Below are 23,360 nucleotides of genomic sequence, written 5' to 3'. Positions count from 1 at the left end.
TTTAATAAGTCACAGCTGCAAAATACTAACGCGAATTCTTTACAGACGAATGGAAAAACTGGTAGAAGCCGACCTCGGGGAAGATCAGTTTGGATTCCGTAGAAATGTTGGAACACGTGAGGCAATACTGACCTTACGACTTATCTTAGAAGAAAGATTAAGAAAAGGCAAACCTACGTTTCTAGCATTTGTAGACTTAGAGAAAGCATTTGACAATGTTAACTGGAATACTCTCTTTCAAATTCTGAAGGTGGCAGGGGTAAAATACAGGGAGCGAAAGGCTATTTACAGTTTGTACAGAAACCAGATGGCAGTTATAAGAGTCGAGGGGCATGAAAGGGAAGCAGTGGTTGGGAAAGGAGTAAGACAGGGTTGTAGCCTCTCCCCGATGTTATTCAATCTGTATATTGAGCAAGCAGTAAAGGAAACAAAAGAAAAATTCGGAGTAGGTATTAAAATTCATGGAGAAGAAGTAAAAACTTTGAGGTTCGCCGATGACATTGTAATTCTGTCAGAGACAGCAAAGGACTTGGAAGAGCAGTTGAACGGAATGGACAGTGTCTTGAAAGGAGGATATAAGATGAACATCAACAAAAGCAAAACGAGGATAATGGAATGTAGTCAAATTAAGTCGGGTGATGCTGAGGGAATTAGATTAGGAAATGAGACACTTCAAGTAGTAAAGGAGTTTTGCTATTTAGGGAGTAAAATAACCGATGATGGTCGAAGTAGAGAGGATATCAAATGTAGACTGGCAATGGCAAGGAAAGCGTTTCTCAAGAAGAGGAATTTGTTAACATCGAGTATAGATTTAAGTGTCAGGAAGTCGTTTCTGAAAGTATTTGTATGGAGTGTAGCCATGTATGGAAGTGAAACATGGACGATAACTAGTTTGGACAAGAAGAGAATAGAAGCTTTCGAAATGTGGTGCTACAGAAGAATGCTGAAGATAAGGTGGGTAGATCAAGTAACTAATGAGGAGGTATTGAGTAGGATTGGGGAGAAGAGAAGTTTGTGGCACAACTTGACTAGAAGAAGGGATCGGTTGGTAGGACATGTTTTGAGGCATCAAGGGATCACAAATTTAGCATTGGAGGGCAGTGTGGAGGGTAAAAATCGTAGAGGGAGACCAAGAGATGAATACACTAAGCAGATTCAGAAGGATGTAGATTGCAGTAGATACTGGGAGATGAAGAAGCTTGCACTGGATTGGGTAGCATGGAGAGCTGCATCAAACCAGTCTCAGGACTGAAGACCACAACAAACAACAGATGATGACTGATTGCCTGCTGCTGAAGTGTTACGTAATGACACCCTTTGTTTTCTATTAGTAGGATATGAGTGAAACCACTTTGCAGCACTACCAGTGACGCCATAATATTTTAATTTATTTACTAACTAGTGGAATTAATGTAATCACGGTGTCTGGAAGGATTTAGATGCTAAATGATGGAATAAAGCTCCTGCGTTAATATTGTGTCACATGTGCTTGTTATTTACAAAGTACCATGATGAGAAAATCCTTACAATACATTACACTCTTTCTCGAGAGCATTATTGTGAATTATTGTAAACAGGGATAAGTGTTGCTGATTCGACCAAAAAGATCGAATTGAATCGTCGTACAGGAAACTTCTGGCAGCAACTGGAGAGTCTTTGCCATAATGCCGAAGACTGTGTTTGTCAATGTCAGTGTAATGTTTTGTAACTGCCACATAAGTGGTAATATTGTTAAGCGCCGCTGTGCTGAAGAAGTAACTTTTGTTGAATATTGTCTTGCTATCCAATATGGTAGTGGTAATGTTTTTCCGCGTTCTTAGGCAGTGAATGTAAACTTACAAGCGTCATTGTAGTGCTGCTGACTGAAAGGCATTACTTTCTCTTAAGTGGATAAGTATCAAAAGTGCGGGTAAGTGCGTCTAGATATTAGCGTACATATTTTTTAACAGAGCTATAGTGAATGTGCTCTACCATTTAAACGTCGGAAATAATATGACCCTTTGTTTACTTGTGGGTGTTAGAAGCATTTAATGTAACTACAACCTGGTGCTGCAGAAGTCAGAAAAAACACCTTCGCTCGTGAGAGTTGTGGTAAACGACCCTGATGTAGTGAGTCGAAACTTGATGTTACGTTAACCAACATTCTTTTCGTAATTGTCAGTCGGATTCGTCTCGTTAAGTACATGGACAGTGCAGCTAAGTCCTACTTTCTGACTATAGCAAATTTGATTACAGTTTGTCGTAGCACCAGAAACAGGATAGAGAAGAGCAGACTGAAATAAAAAGAAAACCAGCCCTTCATGTGTGATTATGGTGTAGGGTATTATTTGAAATTGCATAGCGAGCGTGTATGTGATAATGTACACTATAACTTAGAATTTTTCTATGAAGGCTTCACATCCCTTAATGCCAGATCATGACAATAGGCCACTGTTCTCCTGACAGTATTTCGAACCAACTTTAACCAAGGCATAATGCTGTACATTATTTGGAAATGTATATTGTGGCTAAAGCAACGCGCGCGCGTGTGTGTGTGTGTGTGTGTGTGTGTGTGTGTTTCCACACATCATTTACGGTCACATATTGCATCTTCTCCGACTCATTTGTTTGTTCTGTCCGGTAAGTGTCTTACATTTATGATCAGTACAGGAGAGTTACTTTAGACCTGTATTTATTAGGCAACCTCCATGAACGAATCCCACTTCCTCAGTACTCTTCTGATATTGTATTTTTACATAATATCAGGTTTTTGCCCATTTCTGCATGTGACATTACCTTTGTTTCTTTAACGTGTCAGCGGATAATATGTGTACCAAATACTGATCATCTGCAGCTCTCAGTTATATCAGTGTGATAAGTTGCTCTGGGTCGACAGAAGCGTCCGATCCCACGCGTCGGCTTTGACCCGTGACGTAAGGGTGTTGTCGTGTGTGACGTCATGACGGCGCGGAGTTTGGTTTGAGTGTGGCTGTCTCCAGTTCTGTTTAATCTTATTTTATTTACTTTTCTGATCTGTTCGTTCTATCTCGTGAGATTTTTTTTTTTAAATTTAAAAACACTTATTACTTATTTTAATTATCTGTTTCCTCCAATTCCTGTTTTAGTTTATTATATTTATCTTTCTGATCTGTTCGTTCTATCCCGTGAGTTTTTTTTTTTATTTATTTATTTTTTTTTTTTTTTTTTAATGACGAAAAACACTAATCAGCTACTGAAGCATCTTTATCTTCTATGGGTTGCAGGGGTTACCACCCCTGGGGAGGTGGACGGGTATTCATGCATGGCTGTCTTCACTTACACGTTGTAACTACACAAGGCGTCTAAATTTGTTTATATTTAGTTTGCCCCCCCCCCCCCCCCCCCCCCCCACCCATAACACCCCATTTCCCGCGCTTGTCCCGTTAGTGTCATTAGGCTTCTTGTGGAAAGTGTGTGTGTTTGTTTTTGTTTCCGCCATATTTGTGACGTCATGGGTCAAAGCAGACAGGCGGGATCGGACGCTTCCGTATTTCCGTTGCTCTTGTCTGTCCATTGTGAATGACAAACAATTCTGTTTGATAAGAATTTCTCAGTCAGAATGTTGGTGTACCAGAGGAAGAGGAATATTTGCCACTAGCCATTGGCTTTACCAGTGACGTAGGTTAGATTAGATTAGTACTTGTTCCATAGATCATGAATACGACACTTTGTAATGATGTGGAATGTGTCAGGTTAATAAAAGATGTCTATACAAGATATTACATTAAACAAAATATTACTTGACACTCCACTTTTTTTAGGGGGGGCGGGGAGGGGGAGGGTTGAGAAATTACCCACTTACCATATCCAAAAATTCATCTAATGAGTAGAAGGACTTGCCTTTAAGAAATTCGTCTAATTTCCTTTTAAATGCTAGATGGCTATCTGTCAGACTTTTGACGCTATTAGGTAAGTGGCCAAAGACTTTTGTGGCAGCATAATTTACCCCCTTCTGAGCCAAAGTTAGATTTAACCTTGAGTGTAGTGAAGATCATCCTTTCTCCTAGTGTTGTAGCCATGTGGACTGCTATTACTTTTGAATTTGTTCGGATTGTTAATAACCAATTTCGTAAGTGAATATATATATTGTGAGGCTACAGTGAAGAATTCTAGCTCTTGAAATAAGTGTCTGCAGGATGATCTTGGATGAGCCCCAGCAATTATTCTGACTACACGCTTTTGTGCAATGAACACTCTTTTACTCAATGACGAGTTACCCCAGAATATGATGCCATACGAAAGCAGAGAATGAAAATAGGCATGGTAAGCTAATTTACTCAGATGTATATCGCCAAAATTTGCAATGACCCTAATAGCATAAGTGGCTGATCTCAAACGTTTCAGCAGATCCTCAGTGTTTTTTCCAGTTCAACCCCTCATCAATGCATACACCTAGAAATTTTGAATATTTTACCTTAGCTACCGATTTCTGATCGAAGTCTATATTTATTAATGGTGTCATTCCATTTACTGTGTGGAACTGTATATACTGTGTTTGGGTCGACATAAGCGTCCGATCCCACGCGTCAGCTTTGACCCGTAACGTAAGGGTGTTGTCGTGTGTGACGTCTTGACGGCGCGGAGTTTGGTTTGAGTGTGGCTGTCTCCAGTTCTGTTTTATCTTATTTTATTTACTTTTCTGATCTGTTCGTTCTATCTCGTGAGATTTTTTTTTTTTTTTTTTAATTTCAAAACACTTATTACTCATTTTAATTATCTGTTTCCTCGAATTTCTGTTTTAGTTTATTATATTTATATTTATGATCTGCTCGTTCTATCCCATGAGATTTTTTTTTAAAAAGACAAAAAACACTAATCAGCTACTGAAGCATCTTTATCTTCTATGGGTTGCAGGGGTTACGACCCCTGGGAAGGTGGGTGGGTATTCATGCATGGCTGTCTTCACTCACATGTAGCTACGCAAGGCATCTAAATTTGTTTATATTTAGTTTGTCCCCACCCAAAACACCCCATTTCCCGCACTTATCCCGTTAGTGTCATTAGGCTTCTTGTGGAAAGTGTGTGTGTTTGTTTTTGTTTCCGCCATATTTGTGACGTCATGGGTCAAAGCAGATGGGTGGGATCGGACTCTTCCATATTTCCCTGTGTTTTGTTGAAGTTTAATGAGAGCCCATTTGCAGAGAACCACTTCATGATTTTCTGTAAAACATCATTTACAATTTCACCAGTTAATTCTTGTCTGTTGGGTGTGATAGCTATACTTGTATTATCGGCAAAAAGTACCAGCTTTGCATCTTCATGAATATAGAATGGCAAATCATTAATATATATTAAGAACAGCAGAGAACCCAAGATCGCACCTTGCGGCACCCCATTTTTAGAAATCACCAGTTTTTTTGCATATTACATGAACTGTTTATTTCAACTTTCTGCACTCTTCCAGTTAGGTATAATTTAAACCATTTGAGCACTGTCCCACTCATACCACAGTACTTGAGCTTATCTAGAAGTATTCCATGATTTACACAATCAAAAGCCTTTGATAGATCACAAAAAATCCCAACGGGTGACTTCCGATTACTCAGAGCATTTAATATTTCATTAGTGAAAGCATATATAGCATTTTCCGTTAAAAAACCCTTCTGGAAACCAAACTGACATTTTGTCAAAACTTTATTTTTACAAAGGTGTGAAGCTAGTCTACAATACATTACTTTTTCAAGAATTTTGGATAAGGCAGCCAGAAGAGAGATTGGGTGTTAGTTTTTGAGATCAGACATATCCCCTTTTTTATGCAATGGTTTAACAATGACATACTTCAGTCTGTCTGGGAAAATACCCTGCTTCATAGCTCTATTACATATGTGGCTAAGAATCCCACTTATTTCTTGGGAACAAGCTTTTATTATCCTGCTGGAAATACCATCAATTCCATGTGAGCTTTTATTCTTGAGAGAGTTTATTATCTTCCTAATTTCAGAAGGAGAGGTGGGTGGAATTTCAATTGTATCAAATGGTGTGGGTAAGGCCTCTTCCATTAACTGCCTTGCTTCTTCTAATGAACATTTAGATCCTATTTTCTCTACAACATTTAAAAAATGATTATTCAAAATGTTTTCGACTTTCGGCTTGTTGTTTATCAAGTTTCCATTCGCTTTGATGGTGATGCCATCATCCTGTACTCTTGGTTGCCCTGTCTCCCTTGTAATAATATTCCAAATTGTTTTGGTTTTGTTATCAGAGGTACTAATCTAAGACATGATGCACATGCTTTTGGACTTTTTAGTAACCTTTCTTAATGTAGCACAGTAGTTTTTATAATATTTGGCTGTTTCTGGATCATTACTCTTTCTTGTTGTTAGATATAGTTCCCTTTTGTGGTTACAAGATATTTTTATTCCTTTAGTAAGCCAAGGTTTTTTGCATGGTTTCTTATAATTCGATTTAACTACTTTCTTGGGGAAATAGTTTTCAAATTCTCTTAAAAGTGTATCATGAAATAAGTTATATTTTAAATTAGCATCGGGTTCCTTGTACACCTCATCCCAATCTTACTGTTGAAGATTTTCTCTGAAATTTCTAATTGTTGAGTCATTAATCGAACACACAACTTTGGAGGGTAGTTTTGAATTACTGAATGGAGCTATGTCATATACTGTAAATAGCTGAGCAGCATGATCAGAAAGGCCATTCTCAACAGGACAAGAATTTATGTTTTTAAACTTACCTTGGTCTATGAAAGTGTTATCTATCAATGTGCTGCTGTCCTTTAGTACCCGAGTAGGAAAATTAATGACAGATGTCAAATTGAAAGAACCGAGCAAGACTTCCAGGTCATTCTTCCTATTACACTCTTTCAGTGAATCAACATTGAAGTCCCCACAAATAATAATATGCTTTCCCCTATCTGACAGATAGCACACCAAGGCATCCAAGTTTTCCAGGAATAAATGAAAGTTTCCTGAAAGGGATCTATATACTGTTACAATTATAAAAGAGCCCTCCTTCAGATTAAGTTGACAGGCACATGCTTCTATATGTTGCTCTAGACAAAACTTTCTTGTATCTAAGCTTTCTACACAGTGATAACTTTAGACATATATGGCAACTCCTCCTCCCACCTTATTCTCTCTACTCATATGTGCACCTAGTTTATAACCACTGATATTTACCTTTTCCATATCAGACACAATGTGATGCTCAGACAGGCATAGTATATCTATTACATTATCAGATTCAATGTCATCTAAACAAACCAGGAACTCATCTACTTTACTCTTCAATCCCGGAATATTTTGGTGAAAAATGGTAACATTATGTTTTACTTTACTTTTGTGAAAATTTACTTTTTTCTTTAGTCCACCAATATTTTGGTTAAATATGATAACATTATTATTTACTTTCCTGTTGTGAGAATTTTCTGTGTTTCGGACCTCTTTAGCACCTGCCTGCCTGAACTTCACATTGGACACTGATAGTAGTCTAAAAAAGAGGTATATCCATGAGTACTAGTGTCTCCCCTTATGGATTTCGCTAACAACCCTGCCAGTTTACCCTTCCCTTTCCTATTGAGATGTAGGCCATGCCTTGTGAAATCCCCCCTATCAATAGCCTCGACAGTAACCAATCCAATGTCTGACAGAGTGGCCACCCTACGCAACTGATCCAACTCCATATTTACCATCCTGACAGAGCGGTTCAACTGGGGCTGATCATGCCGCACGAAAGCAGGCACCAGCCCAACATTGGTATGGGTCATTGCCGAGGCTATTTTCACCAGGTCACACTCAATACTGTAGCCCTGATCCATAACAATACTGTTTCCCACTCCACCCACTATCATCACATGATCCTGCTTTGTGAATCCCTTGCACAAGGAACCTATATCCTCTACCACCTGGCTAAGACTTGCACTTGGCTTGAAAAAGTTTGTGACCTGGTACCTGTCACCTAATTTTTCCTGCAAAATCTGGCCCACACCTCTTCCATGGCTGCTACTTAGCAACAGAACTTTCCTCTTACTTTCTACTTTTTTGAAATAGTTTGTTTCCTAGTGAGATTCTGTTGCATCCTAACTACATCTACTTTTACTGGAGCCTCTTCCTTACTTAACTGTGGTAGCAAGGCAAATCTATTGGTTGTGCCAATTGGGAAACTGTCAGACACTGTCCTGTTTCTGTGACCCCTGTTCCCAGCTACCACTTCCCACCCCTGTTTGCCCTCCTCCCCCCTTAACCTCTTCAGTTCCTCCCTCGCCCTGTCCAAATCAGCCTGAAGGGCTCTAATTTTCTCCTCCTGTTTAGCTATAATCCTCCTGTTTAGCTATAATCCTCCTGTTTAGCTATAATCCTCCTGTTTAGCTATAATCCTCCTGTTCAGCTATAATCCTATCTCTTGAGCAAACCCTGCAAAAGAATGGAAGAGTCTCGTTTGTTTCCCCAATTCCCACGCCGCTACAATTTCCCCAATGAAACCACCTGTCACAACAGCTGCACAAAACCCCTGAACTAACTTTCCTACTGCAGCTCACACACTTAGTATACATGGTAGTTTCGAAATTAGTTAAGAGATTTACTAAGTGATAACGATAATATATTAAATACAGATGCAAAAGGACACTAAATATGTTTTGGAAACTAATATGTAAGTAAACTATTACCAAATGCACTTTAATTTGTGGTATAACACTAAATATGCTTGATCAAAAATTAGGCCTAAACAGCCAAATGTAACCAAAACGAACTTTTTGCGATAAGTGGAAGAATACATAAATAAAAGAAAAACCTTTAATGGCAAGCTTGAAGAGCACACTAATGAATGTATTTAATTAGTTAATTTATACCAAATGCACTTAAGATTGTGGTATAACGCAAGTATGCACACTCGGAACGTAAGGCAAAGCCGCGAAATATAAACAAAACGAACTTTTCGTGATTACTGGAACAATACACAAATAAAATAAAAAAAATTTAATGGTGAGCTTGAAAAGCACCTTAATGAACGTATTTAATCAGTTAAATTACAGCAAATGCACTTCCAATTGTGGTATAACGCTAAATACACACACTCGAAAAATTAGGCCTAAGCAGCAGTAAGTAAATAAATGAACTTTTCCCAATTACTAGAACACTATGCAAATAAGAGAAAAACTTTTAATGGTGAGCTTGAAGAGTACACCAAAGAATGTATTTAATTAGTTAAGTGTTCAATTACAATTAATTACAACCTAAATTACTTATCTTTCACGAGAGCTCTGTCTCCGTACGTGCGGCCTTGTGCAGGGCTCAGGAAACATGCAAAAAATGTCTTAAACAATGTGGTGACCATAATGTGATGTAAGTGGCAATTTTTTCAAATTGACTAAGCTGCAGGTCTGTCAGCACAACAAGGTTTACTTGGTAACACATTTGTTGGCTTCGCCAAATCAAGACCAAACTGTCATGTTCCAACCTAACATAAACCTGAGGCTAAGCTACAAATCAGTCTGTCACCACAACCAGGTTTTATAGCTTTCACATTTGTTGGCTTCACCAACTCACTCTTAGACTGTCACCTCTTTAACTAACCTGGACTATGGGCTAAGCTGCGGATCATGTCACCACAATCGCATTTTTTGCTTCCATATTTGTTGACGTATTCAACTAACACTCAAACTATGAAAATACACAGTAGCCGTGAACATAATGCCACTGGACAAAGCCGATGACTAGTATCGAGTATTCCTGTTGAGTGACTGAACCTATCAAACCTAGATGTTGTCCTTGGCCTATAATGCAATGATATTTTGATGCATGCCATCGTATTTACACGAACCGAGACAGGGTGGATCACTGCAATATTTATTTTCCTCCTGTGTTATTTTTTAGTAATGCAGAATGTGGTGAGAGAGTTGACTGTAGTATAGCCTGGGATCTAGGTTAGTTTTAAAGTTTACAGTTTCATTGTGGGCTGGTGAAACCAATGAATGTGAATGAGAAATCATAGTTGCAGTGACACATTGATATGTAGTCTAGGTTAGACTGAAAGTTGACTGTGGGTTGGTGAAGCTACTGAATGTGATACCATGAAAATACAGTAACTACTGTTGTGGAGTGTATTTTACACATATTAAAATTTTATGCACTTTTAAAACATTGTGCCTCAGAACTGGTGGGTGATATCAGTATGTTCGATATATCCCACGTGATCTTCAACTTTCAGCAGACTGAAACAGGTGGTATTGGTATGAATGTTTCACTGCTTCAATGTGTAATTACTTGCTATAGACCAATATGACAAACTAATTACAACACTGCTGGTTTGCATAGGGGAGTGATATAAGTGGCAACAAGATTCTAAAAATTGATGTAAATTTACTGTGTAATTTTGCATGTAATTACTGTTTATGATTTTTCTGTAAAAAATGTTGTTCGATTTGGGGAATTGCAGATGGTAACAAGAGTGTGAAGCATGAAGTGAATTGGTGGAAGGTCTGTAGTGTGACTGGATTACCGTTTCGTTAATAATCACTTCACAGTGGGAAACTGCTTTGTGGGGATAAGTAATATTTGGCAAAACCTAAGTTTAAGTTTTCTGTGATATCCTTCAATCAATTGAGCCAAGTACTGGCATGGTTACTTAGAGAAGGCTACAGCTGATTGATTACCTTCCTCATCTTTTTTCTGTTCATATTTGTACAATAATGACATCATCAGTGGGATACTAACCCCTTAGCTTCCTTTCTTTCACTCCGACCATCTGCTTCACAGTGAGATTTGTCATTTCGAGCTTAGCAGATATCATCAGCATTACAAGAGAGCTGCCTGATATGTGTTGAAGATTGTTCTGGAAAGTGTTAGAGGTCTCAATCACGGATTATACGAGTGTACTTTTAAATACACTCCTGGAAATTGAAATAAGAACACCGTGAATTCATTGTCCCAGGAAGGGGAAACTTTATTGACACATTCCTGGGGTCAGATACATCACATGATCACACTGACAGAACCACAGGCACATAGACACAGGCAACAGAGCATGCACAATGTCGGCACTAGTACAGTGTATATCCACCTTTCGCAGCAATGCAGGCTGCTATTCTCCCATGGAGAAGATCGTACAGATGCTGGATGTAGTCCTGTGGAACGGCTTGCCATGCCATTTCCACCTGGCGCCTCAGTTGGACCAGCGTTCGTGCTGGACGTGCAGACCGCGTGAGACGACGCTTCATCCAGTCCCAAACATGCTCAATGGGGGACAGATCCGGAGATCTTGCTGGCCAGGGTAGTTGACTTACACCTTCTAGAGCACGTTGGGTGGCACGGGATACATGCGGATGTGCATTGTCCTGTTGGAACAGCAAGTTCCCTTACCGGTCTAGGAATGGTAGAACAATGGGTTCGATGACGGTTTGGATGTACCGTGCACTATTCAGTGTCCCCTCGACGATCACCAGTGGTGTACGGCCAGTGTAGGAGATCGCTCCCCACACCATGATGCCGGGTGTTGGCCCTGTGTGCCTCGGTCGTATGCAGTCCTGATTGTGGCGCTCACCTGCACGGCACCAAACACGCATACGGCCATCATTGGCACCAAGGCAGGAGCGACTCTCATCGCTGAAGACGACACGTCTCCATTCGTCCCTCCATTCACGCCTGTTGCGACACCACTGGAGGCGGGCTGCACGATGTTGGGGCGTGAGCGGAAGATGGCCTAACGGTGTGCGGGACCGTAGCCCAGCTTCATGGAGACGGTTGCGAACGGTCCGCGCCGATACCCCAGGAGCAACAGTGTCCCTAATTTGCTGGGAAGTGGTGGTGCGGTCCCCTACGGCACTGCGTAGGATCCTACGGTCTTGGCGTGCATCCGTACGTCGCTGCGGTCCGGTTCCGACCACTGGCGACCACTGGCGACAACATCGATGTACTGTGGAGACCTCACGCCCCACGTGTTGAGCAATTCGGCGGTACGTCCACCCGGCCTCCCGCATGCCCACTATACGCCCTCGCTCAAAGTCCGTCAACTGCACATACAGTTCACGTCCACGCTGTCGCGGCATGCTACCAGTGTTAAAGACTGCGATGGAGCTCCGTATGCCACGGCAAACTGGCTGACACTGACGGCGGCGGTGCACAAATGCTGCGCAGCTAGCGCCATTCGACGGCCAACACCGCGGTTCCTGGTGTGTCCGCTGTGCCGTGCGTGTGATCATTGCTTGTACAGCCCTCTCACAGTGTCCGGAGCAAGTATGGTGGGTCTGACACACTGGTGTCAATGTGTTCTTTTTTCCATTTCCAGGAGTGTATGTTATCATTTCTCCTCATAAGTAACTGGTTTAATATTGCATGTGTGACTTACAGAGAAGACTGTTTCATGCTGTCATCTGAACTTACATGTCTTGCCAGTAGTGTATATAGTTGTCTTGTTTTAATTAATACTGCATACAAATTTAGAAATATTTCCTTACTTGTAGGAGCTACACCATGGACATCTGTAAAGGAACATTATAACTCAACGGTAGTGGTTGTCACGTGACACAGTTTGAGAATAAAGCAATGAAGAGGAATTCGGTCAGTGGGCGTAACATTGCCCAGTTTGTTCGCCAGAGGGAAATCAGAGTAAGCCATTTTTAAAATTTAAGATTCATTTTGTTATTTTAAAAATATATTTAGTTTACTACTTACCAAGATATGGGCTTAAACTGTGACAGTTGATCCATACAGTCTTAAATGAAGTACTCTGTTATTAAGAACACTTCACGAAAACTATTTAGATGAGCTTGTAAATTTTATTCATAAGGACTATGCCAACCAGAGTTAATGTGTTATGGTGTTACATCATTGAGAGACTTAAAGACTACTATTAAGTAGTAAGAGAGAGTTCTAATTTTTTCAAACATTTGCCAGATGTATTTAACGTAATGCCAACTCTGTAGTGGTACACATAACAAAAGAAGAGAAACACCTACGTAAATTGCTGTTCAAATTTTTCTATGTACAATGTGGTTACTGTTTTTTGAAGGAATTCAAGTAGAGTTTGAAAACGCTCACATTAAAAATATTGAAATTTTACTAATTTAAAGAAAGTAGAGTGTCTCACTCTCTCTCTCTCTCTCTCTCTCTCTCTCTCTCTCTCTCTCTCTCTCTCTCTCTCTCTCTGTGTGTGTGTGTGTGTGTGTGTGTGTGTGTGTGTGTGTGTGTGTGTGTGCGTGTGTGTGTGGGGAGGGGGGTATACCAAACTTGCAGATGCGGAAAAATGCCATTCAGTATACAATGGAATCTCATTAATGGGGTTTTTTAGAGACCACAGATTATTTTGAATGCCAAATACAGGAAAAAGTACTGCCTGAAAATAGCTAATTTGCCAATGATTTAAGTTTTTTTGTGAGTGAAAATGTGGAAGTGAGGGTACAATATTTGGGGATTTGGAGTGGACCTAGTATGCACTCTCTAAATGCCACATTTCCTGGCATGCTAACTCAGTAAATTATAATTCAAAATTCACCATTTGAAGAACATATTTGGAATATCACAGCTAGTAACTGAATAGGGGTTGTTATTTCAACAAACTATCAGTATACCGTACATCTTAGCATAACTGCAATATAAGACAATAAGGCACAGTATGTAGTCCTGTCTTCTAGAGGTTCGAAAAAACATCAATAGTAGACTGTTTCTTTTGGCCCAATTTTAATACTGTGTTATCCTTCTTAGTTGATTTGTTCCTCACTCCTTGTCAACTTCAAAAATTAGAACTAAATGCTTAACTGCGCCCGTTGCTTCAATAGCTTTTGATAGTTTAGTAACTGACAAAGGTTCTGGTTCATCTTTGTCTACACTTTCTTCTTGTTTCTATTCCATTTGTTCCTGCAAGACTTCATCATTTACAGATGGCACCGTCTTTATCACATTCAGCATATGCGTTGAGGCTAAGGTAATCAGTGTTTTCTTCTTGCCCATTATTTGCTGACATTGTTCAGCTGCAATTCCTTTTTTTTCTGGCACGACGTATATTGAAGGTATCCGATAAAAGCCAGCCTTCTTGAAGCGGTTTGAGCTTTTGCTTTCTTGCACGGAATCCCAGGCACTTACTACAGAATGCAAGCCAAAGATGGTTGACTTTCTGATAGTGTGAAGGCAGGCAAGCTTCTTCTGTACAAGAATATTCCTGTTTCAGGCATTTTGTAACATTGCCTTGGTTGAGTGGCTGGAGATGACTTGGTGCAGTTGGGAGGAAAAGCATTCTATTCATATTACATAGATAAGACATCTCGTGTCTCGTGGGAATGTGTCACACACTAGTCATTAAACATATTATTGATTTTACTATTTCTAACACCCAACATTGCATCCAAGGAACACAAGAATTGTTCAGATATATATGTTGTCACCCATTCTTTCGCATTAGATGTGTATATACATGGAAATGCTGGCACATTTTTAAAGCATTGAGGTCTCCATGCCTTTAAAATTATTAGTGGCACCAACTTTTCTCTTCCACTGTCATTTCAAAGTAAGAAGACAGCAAGTCTCTCTTTACTAAACTCCCGCCATATCATTTCTCCCCTCTGAACGCACAGAGTTTCATCAAGCAGAAGGAGAATAAAATAAACTTATTTCACCTGCATTAAAAACATCATTTGAACTGTACCGTTCTATGATTTGTGGGGGAGTATTTTTCCATGGCTGAATACAGTCAATGTTTACACTCCCAACCTTGCCTCAAACACTTTTACACAACAAATTATGTTGGTTCTTGAATTCTCCAATCCAAACATTGAGTGCTTTGAATCGGCGAGTCCCTCCTTTTGTGCCCTTTTGTGCCAAAAAACTTGCATTAGCTTGAACCACAGTACCACCAGCTGAAATTTTTGCAGCTCAAGCTTGTTTTATCCACTTCAACGGCATGTTCTTTTTTTCTTTATTTTCAGTTCTGGAAACTGCCCGCTGTGCACTCATTTTTATTTGCCATTTCCTCCTCCCAAAAATACTGTTTTCAATTTGTTTCCATTTGATCACAAATTGTATTTAGTGTTGATGCAGGAATGTTCAGTTTTTGAGCAATATTAACATGCTTCATATGTAAATTTTTGTCCACTTTATGGATAATTTTCTGCTTTTCTTTGTTTGTTAACTATCTCACTGCCCTTTGGCCCATGATGTACTGGTACATAATTCTACACAAATTAAATCATGGACTGAAAGTGTCAGAGGCTAAACATGAACGAAGAACACCAACAACTAAGTTATACACTAATAAATATTTGGTTTATTGTTTGACCACTACAACTCAACCCGTGAGGCCCCACAATGGAGCCCAGAACCTATGTATTTTGATGGCATAACCCCTCAACTGTGGCAGCTGGTGACCCAAGGGCATAATCTGCCTCTTCATGTATGCCAGCAACATTATTCTCCAGTGGCATTATAGTGGTTTTTTTATCTTGCTGAGATACGACATCTTTTAAGCACTTCCCCTGCCTTTTGCATTGGCTTCCAGCACTGTGGATGTTGGCCCTTCATGGATACTGTGAATATCATAAGAATCGAGCTACCTACGACAGGGTGTTGGGAGGAGTTTTCACGTATGTTCTGAACACTGTATATAGTGAACATGGGCCTCGTAATACACCTTGAAGGCTGTGGCTGTTTGGATAAGGATATTGCCATCTGCAATGTTTACCTTCATCCTGTTAGTGAAGTGCCTTAGGACTTTTTTTTTTCGTTGGTTTCAGAAGTATACCGCTGGCTCGATGGATGCTGGTCATGTGGGCTTTGCTTATGCTCATGCGGGAAATACTGAGCTGCTTTCCTTGTCGAATGGTTGTAGTGTTTTCACTGTGGAGTTGGTCGGCATCTCTCGTGCTTATGGTTGGTTGTAGCCCCCCTGACAACACAGGGATCACTCTGCTGATGCCTGTGCCATTAACTCCCCACGTATGCCAAGGAGTAGATGCCCATCACCCTGGGGCATCGGGACTCCCAGCAGTGGCCATCCTGCCAGGTAGCCTTTTCTGCAGCTGGGTGGCACCCGTGGGGAGGACCCCTGGTCGGGGTGATGGCATCAGGGCGGATGATGCACGATGAAGCATACCACATCATCACTTTCTGGTGATCAATCACCAACAGTCTATAAGCATTCAAGTCTCAGTACAATGCAAGGAAATATGATCCTAAATCATTACACATCATTAGGAATATGATCCTAAATCATTACACCATAGGAGAAATGACAGGCTAAGGAGGGCAGCGAACCTTATTCACCCATGGTACCTTTGTTTTGATGAAGCCACAGTTTTTTGTAGAGCATTTATAGGACAAGTTTGGGGAGGTGGAGGGCTTGTCCAAAAAAGTGATCTGGGTCAGTCTTGATAAAAGCAGCATCCTCTGCCCAGTCACAGACTTTACTCACTTGTAATAAGTTGGGGGACGTTTCTGTTACCATCACACCACATAAGAGCTTAATTATGGTCTGGGTATTATCTTCCACTGGGACCTTCTTTTGCAGTCTGACAAGAAGCTGGGCACCAATTTAGAGTGGCGAGATGTTCATTTCATGCAGCGCGTCCTTTGGGGTCCGAGGGATAATCAGGTTTCCACCAGTGCCTTCATCTTGGTCTTTGAGGGTGACACCTTACTCGAGAAGGTCAAGGTGATGGTCTACCACTGTGATGTCAAGCCATATATCCCTCCCCCGATGTGGTGCTTTAAGTGCTGGAAGTTCAGCCATATGTCCTCACGCTGTACTTCCAGCGTCACATGTTGAGATTGTGGACGTCCATCACATCCCAATAATCTGTGTGTCTCGCCTCCCATCTGTGTCAACTGTGGAGAGCATCATTCACCTTGCTTGCCAGACTGCAGGATTTTACAGAAAGACAGGTAAATCGAGGAATATAAGACCCTGGACCGATTGACCTACTGAGGCTAAGAGAGAATATGAGCACCTACATCCTGTGTCTATAACCTCCTCATATGCCGCTGCCACAAGAATTGTTGTAGCCCCATCAGTTCCATGATTTCCAGTCGGCTCTCGGAGCCAGAAGGCTACACCTGCCCCCTTGATGGTGGGGGCATCCAGCCAGAGAAACCCCAGGAGCAGCGAGAAAAGTCCAAAAAGAAGGACCCTAAGACCAAGGAAACTGTGGTGGCACCCACACCACTGCTACCTACAAGCTCTGCATCTGGGGATAAGGTGGAGATTCAAGTGTCCTCTGATGACCTAGATCTCGTCGGACCCTCAGACACAATGGATATAGACTGCTCAAGCAGTAAGTCGGTGGCAGCAGGTGACCCTGAGGTGTAAACTGCCTCATTGAATGTTCCATGCCTTGCTAGTTTCACGATGACGTCATCCTCCTGTGGAATTGTGGCTGTTTTTTCTACCGCCTGGCTGAGTTACGGCAATTGTTAAGCTTTACACCTGCTTTCTGCATTGCCCTCCAGGAAACCTGGTTCCCGGCAATGCGGACCCTTGCCCTCTGTGGCTGTAAAGGATATTACAGGAGCCGTAGCAGCTATAATCGAGTGTCAGGTGGAGTTTGCATTTATGTCCTAAACTCAGTCTGTAGTGAAACTGTGCCCCTTCAAACCCCTCTTGAAGCTGTGGCTGTCAGAATAAGGATGACATTGTCTGCAATGCATATCTTCCTTCAGATGGTGCAGTACCCCTGAATGTATTAGCTGCACTGATTGATCAACTCCCTAAACCTGTCCGCCGCTCGTGGTCTCGCGGTAGCGTTCTCGCTTCCCGAGCACGGGGTCCCGGGTTCGATTCCCGGCGGGGTCAGGGATTTTCACCTGCCTCGAGATGACTGGGTGTTTGTGTTGTCCTCATCATTTCATCATCATCCAGGAAAGTGGCGAAATTGGATTGAGCAAAGATTGGGTAATTGTACGGGCGCTGATAACCACGCAGTTGAGCGCCCCACAAACCAAACATCATCATCATCATCACATCCCTAAACCTATAGTACTTTTGTGAGATTTTAACGCCCATAACCCCTTGTGGGGTGGCACCCAGCTTACTGGCTGAGGCAGAGATGTCAAAACTTTACTGCCTCAGTTCGACCTCTGCCTCTTAAATACTGGGACCTTCACACATTTCAGTGTGGCTCAAGGTAGTTACTCGGTCATTGATTTATCAATTTGCAGCCCAGGACTCCTCCCATCTATCCTCTGAAGAGCACATGACGACCTGTGTGGTAGTGACCCCCATGGCAACATCAATGTGATCATTTAGCAGGTGACTACAACAATCGTTACTGTGGCGGAAAGCGCGATCCCTTGCTCTTTAGGGTGCCATGGTGAAAGGCGGTCCCTTGGTGGTTGCCGGAAATCGCTGAGGCAATTAAGGAGTGTCGGCGAGCTCTACAGCAGCGTAAGCAGCACCCTTCTCTGGAGCACCTCATAGCCTTTAAACGTCTCTATGCCCGTGTTCGCCAGCTTATCAAAAGATGGAAGCAGGAGTGTTGAGGGAGATACGTCTTGACCATTGGGTGCCATACGTCACCTGCACAAGGTCTGGACAAAGATCAGATGTGTTTGTGGGTACCAGACCCCAATAGGTGTCCCTGGCATCAATGGCGTGTTATCTACCAACGCAAATGTGATTTCTGAGCACTATCGAGCCTCTGTGTCGGAGACCAAAAATGAACTGTAGGAACACACGGTAATGAGGGATGTTCTAAAGAGATTCCTCTGTGCTCCAGAAGTAGGCACCAACTTCACGCACTTCACTGCCCATCCATACTAGTCACTCCCAATTGGTTGAAGTAAACTTGACCCACTTGAAAATAGGACACTGCCCATTAATGCACAGCATCATACCCTGGCAAGAGGAAAGAGGGATGGGGAATGGTTGTAATAGCTGGGAAAGGGGAAGGGGAAGGTGTCAAGAATGCACGTATTATAGTTTGTAGGAGGTGGCCTAGACCTGGAGGTATGGAGTATTTTTAATATTTTGGAAGACTAATGGCAGCTTGTAAGTAGCCATAAAAAAGTTCCGTTCTGATCCTGTTAAAAACCTGTGTAATAATGACTTTGAAATCATTTTCTTGAAAGAATTCACCTGAAAAATGACTTGCCCTGAGTATGGCTGTAGGCATAAAGGGGAGGGAGTGGCAGGTCAGTCAGACCCTAGATTAAGAGAGAGAAACCACCTGTTGTGAGGATATGTATGGTGAAGATGGCATAAGAATAGAGGAGTGCTGTTCTAGTAGACAAAGAAATACTCTACTAGGAGGATACTCTCCTATTATTACTCCATTTCCTCCATCTTTGCCTTCCTTCCTTCCTCAAAACAGGTGGCTTCCTCTCAACCTGTGGTCTGAGTGACCATGATCCCCTTCCTTCCCTTTCCAGCCTTGTCCAACCAATCCCTCCTCCCTCTATGAAGAAAGAGCATATTGTTTCAAACGTTAGGATTACTGCTTTCTGCTTTAAGCATCATTCTCAAGAGTACTAGAGCTTTCTCCCCCTGAAGACATGTACTGCCCATCCATTGTGTGCTTAGTTTTAAATTTTCTCAATTTAATATTTAGTTCAATACATTAAAGTCTCAGTTCTTTTAATTTTAACAAAATTCTATTTTATTAATATTCTTCTTGAGTGTAAATTAAATTATTGCATTTGGAGAAAATGAGAATGGGTGAACAACAAGGAAAAGAACAAAATATTACCCTTTACCTTCACAATGTTTATGTTTGTGTGTGAATTACAGTTTTTCAATTTCTTCTACAGGAAACTGTGGCACGTCATTTCCAACAAAAGTTACATGTTACAGACACACTAGTCAGAAGATTAGAGTTAGAGGCTACGCTGCAAGGCCACAATGGTTGTGTTAATTGTTTGGAATGGAATGCAGCTGGAAGGTAGTTGTCAATCTTAACCTGTTTATAACATATATATGAAAAAGTGATTGTGCTCACTGGTAAATTCTTTCTTTTTAAGTGTTTTGGCATCAGCATCAGATGATGTCCAGATAATTCTGTGGGATCCATTTAAACACAAGAAGCTGCATACATTTCCCTCTGGACATCATGGAAATGTGTTTACTGTGAAGGTAAATGTTATTTTGAGATAGTGTTTCAGATTTAGCTAACAAGTTAAATAGTGACATGATTAGTCAACTAGAATAATAATAAATCTACTGAAACTATGAAAACTTTTGTTGTGCCATAAGTATCTACAGGCAACTGACTGCAGTAGCACCAGTCATGCAGCTTTTGTGCCTGCGTGTGTGTGAGGATTTTGATTGAATACTTTTCAGCATTCTCTCTCTCTCTCTCTCTCTCTCTCTCTCTCACACACACACACACACACACACACACACACGAGGTATTTACCCATTCAACTTCCCTATGCAAAATACCTCTTTACTTTAGAAGCTTAACTGCATACAACATAAAGATGACGTGAAATATTTGTAAAAATTCCTGTAGCACAAATCTTATAATTTTTGAATAATGTAAATTTTACTAACAGTGAAACAGTTCCTTGTTTATTCCACGTAATCATCACAAAATGTGAAGTGAAGTGGCTGTTGGATGATGAAAACAGATATTTTCCGTACACCAGACACACCTGGCAATATATTAATGCAGTCAGTTACTGTACAGTAATTACTAGTTTGATTTGTACAAAACTGTACTACATACAGAGCATACTTGATCAAATTCGTAAAATATGGTGATGTAAATTGACAATGCAGAAATGAATGAAGTTAATAATACTGTCCCACTGATAAACCTGAGATGACAAAGTGCTATCAAAAATTACAGTGTTCAACAGTTTTCTATTAAATGCTTTATACTGTTGAAAATTTTTTTATCAAGAAGCTGAATCACACTATTAGTTCCAGCTGTATTTTGAATTATATTGACAGACTTTTCGCTGTTTAAAGACAGACATGTCATTATGTCCAGGCCAGGAGTACAACAAAAGGAATTACTTATTTTCCGCAAATCGTCAGATGTTTCAGATGTACTGTTGGAAATTATTCTCTCCCATTTTCCACATTTTGCTATATAGGATACAAGATTTTTGCAAGTAAACAGTAATTTTTTCCTTCAGTTTTGTCCGTTTTTAAAATTTGCATGATGTACATGAAGACAGATATAAAGCTGCGTATACTTGTCACCGGCAGTGTTGATGAGTGTGGTGTAGCATTCATTGAAAGCACAAATGACTGTTTTTTTCTTTCTTTCCTTTTTTTTCCTCTCTTTCCTTTTTTTTCTTTCTTTCTCCCCCCCCCCCCCCCCCCACACACCCCACCCCTGCCCCCCCTCCACTGAAATGCAAATGTGGCTCGCACACAGTTCTTGCACAAAACCTGACTGGTTTTAGAGGAAAACAAGGAGCTTCGCTTTCATGTCAGCTACGAATTTCTCTATGGTATTACCTATTAATGACATCTACTCTACTTGTTTACTTAAGGTAAACTTTGTAATCTTGTTACTTTCTTTTCATATGATTTCTCGAATCTGTGTACCCAGACCGAAGAAGCCTGGAAATTGGTAATGGTAATCTCACCTGTAATTCAGAGTGCCCAATCTCGTAGATCTCCTTTACTAATGGTGCACTGACTCTTATGAGCAGTTCTAAATCTTTCTAATAGTTTTTCTTTCACACTTTTGTGTGTTTCATTTTTGGCATGTATTTCGTACTTCATGTAAATCAGATTTATATAATTCATGTTCAGGGCTTTGCACACTGTTTAAGTTTAAGCACTTTCTCCTCCCTTTGTTTAACCAAAATTCAGCCTTTTGTTTGTCACAGAAAGCTATTACTGCCCCCCTTTTTTCTGCTTTCAAGGTAGTCTATTTTTGTTCTGGACTTCTAACTAGCACAACAATTATTGATTGAACTAAATCAGGGAGTCATCTGTGTTATTTCCTGTGTCTTCTAATACTGATATTTCCACAATTTCTAATGAAATGTTAACATCATTCATATGAATGTCCAAGAAGTTGATTAATAAATAACACATACGTAGGTTTTCAGGAGAAGTAGGTGACTTTGATTGCACACCACATTCTTCATATTTCATCTTTGCAAGGTTGAAAATGTTAATTGAATTCCAAGTTGCTGTGAAACTCTGGAACCTGCAGAAAGACATATAGTGTTAGCAGCCACAGCTAGTTATTATGGATATTAAATGAGTTGCAAAATGAGCAGATAGTAACACTGAACAGTTGTGTCAGAGAAACTATCAACAGAAACTGAAATTCACTTCACAGGTTACGATTGTTTTGTGCCAGTTTATCGATGTAATGTCAACATATGGTATATGTCCTCCATGTTGCACACGTGGTGTCTACTCCAGCTCTAGCAGGGGTGTACATTTCTCTAGCTGCCTGGTGAACTACGAATTTAGCAGTTTTCAACATTTTCTAAAAATTACTTTCAGTGTATCTTGACAGCTAAAATGTTGGCATCGTGTTTCTATCGACGGATTCTTCCTGTATAAAAAGTTTCGGGGTAGGTTTTGACATGTTGAATTGGAACATTCCCTTATTAGAAATCTGTGGCCATGTTCTTTAGCTGCCTCATCAACTACATATTGTTGGAACTCTGGTTATATCTTTTTTCACTGGTTCCACAAGCTGTGCCTTGCACAAATTGTCCTGAACTTTCACATTATTGTGTTTTAACTGTTCAACAGTGTTGCCTTTTTTTTGTATTTATTGTCAGAGCTTTATCTTTAATAACTGAAGGGTACGGGACACTATCCGTCACAGTGACAGATGGCCAATTTAAGTTTTCCAATAGTTGCCTGTGAATAGCATGAGAAAACCATCATGATTAATCTCATCCAGATATTCACCTGTTTCTCCTGATTTGTAAACAAGGAGGCAGTACATCATGAAACCAAATGAAGTGCCAGCATGGTAGACAATAATGTTTGTACCATTTCCCCCAAGAACAGCGGAACTTCCATATATACTATCATCTATCCAGTCTTTTCTGACGAAATGACATCTGTTTATCCAGGTTTTGGTGAGCCACAGAATGTCTTCGAATGGCTCTTGAGCAGTGTCTTAAAAATCGATAATGCCACTCAACAATATCACCTCCCTTCATTGTTATTTTGTGTTTGTTAATTTGTTGTACTGAAAACATAGTGCTGTGACAACCTTTAACAAACAAGTCTTGCTGCCACTAAGTCTGCCTCTAAGTAGTAGGGCGCAGTTTCTTTTTATAGCTGGATCTTCTATCTTGTAATATCCATATATGTGACAACAAACAGCGTATTGTTGGAATGAGTCCAAGTTTGTTATTTCTTGTTCTGTCCTCCCCCCTTTACCGGGTATCCGTAGCTTAGACGAATCAGCCCCTTCCTGTTCTGCAGAGTATTTTCCCTTATAAACTTTAATGGCAGTGTTTCTATGCATCTTCAAAGCA

General features: G+C 40.6%; 1 protein-coding gene across 3 annotated transcripts in view; it reads left to right on the top strand.

The window, feature by feature from the left end:
- Window positions 1-1,669: 1,669 nt before the first annotated feature.
- LOC126183524 (WD and tetratricopeptide repeats protein 1-like) overlaps window positions 1,670-23,360 on the top strand; it is a 207,148-nt gene continuing 185,457 nt past the window's right edge. For all 3 annotated transcript variants that reach the window (XM_049925587.1, XM_049925584.1, XM_049925585.1), the window contains exons 1-4: window positions 1,670-1,909; window positions 12,431-12,575; window positions 19,698-19,828; window positions 19,908-20,019. In XM_049925587.1, coding sequence (XP_049781544.1) covers window positions 12,513-12,575; window positions 19,698-19,828; window positions 19,908-20,019 — 306 coding nt within the window. In that variant the 5' untranslated portion in view covers window positions 1,670-1,909; window positions 12,431-12,512. The remainder of the gene's footprint in view (window positions 1,910-12,430; window positions 12,576-19,697; window positions 19,829-19,907; window positions 20,020-23,360) is intronic.

The sequence above is a fragment of the Schistocerca cancellata genome, chromosome 4 (genome assembly GCF_023864275.1).
Source record: "Schistocerca cancellata isolate TAMUIC-IGC-003103 chromosome 4, iqSchCanc2.1, whole genome shotgun sequence".
In the NCBI taxonomy this organism is placed as follows: domain Eukaryota; kingdom Metazoa; phylum Arthropoda; class Insecta; order Orthoptera; family Acrididae; genus Schistocerca; species Schistocerca cancellata.
This window is presented reverse-complemented; position numbering and strand designations above follow the sequence as displayed.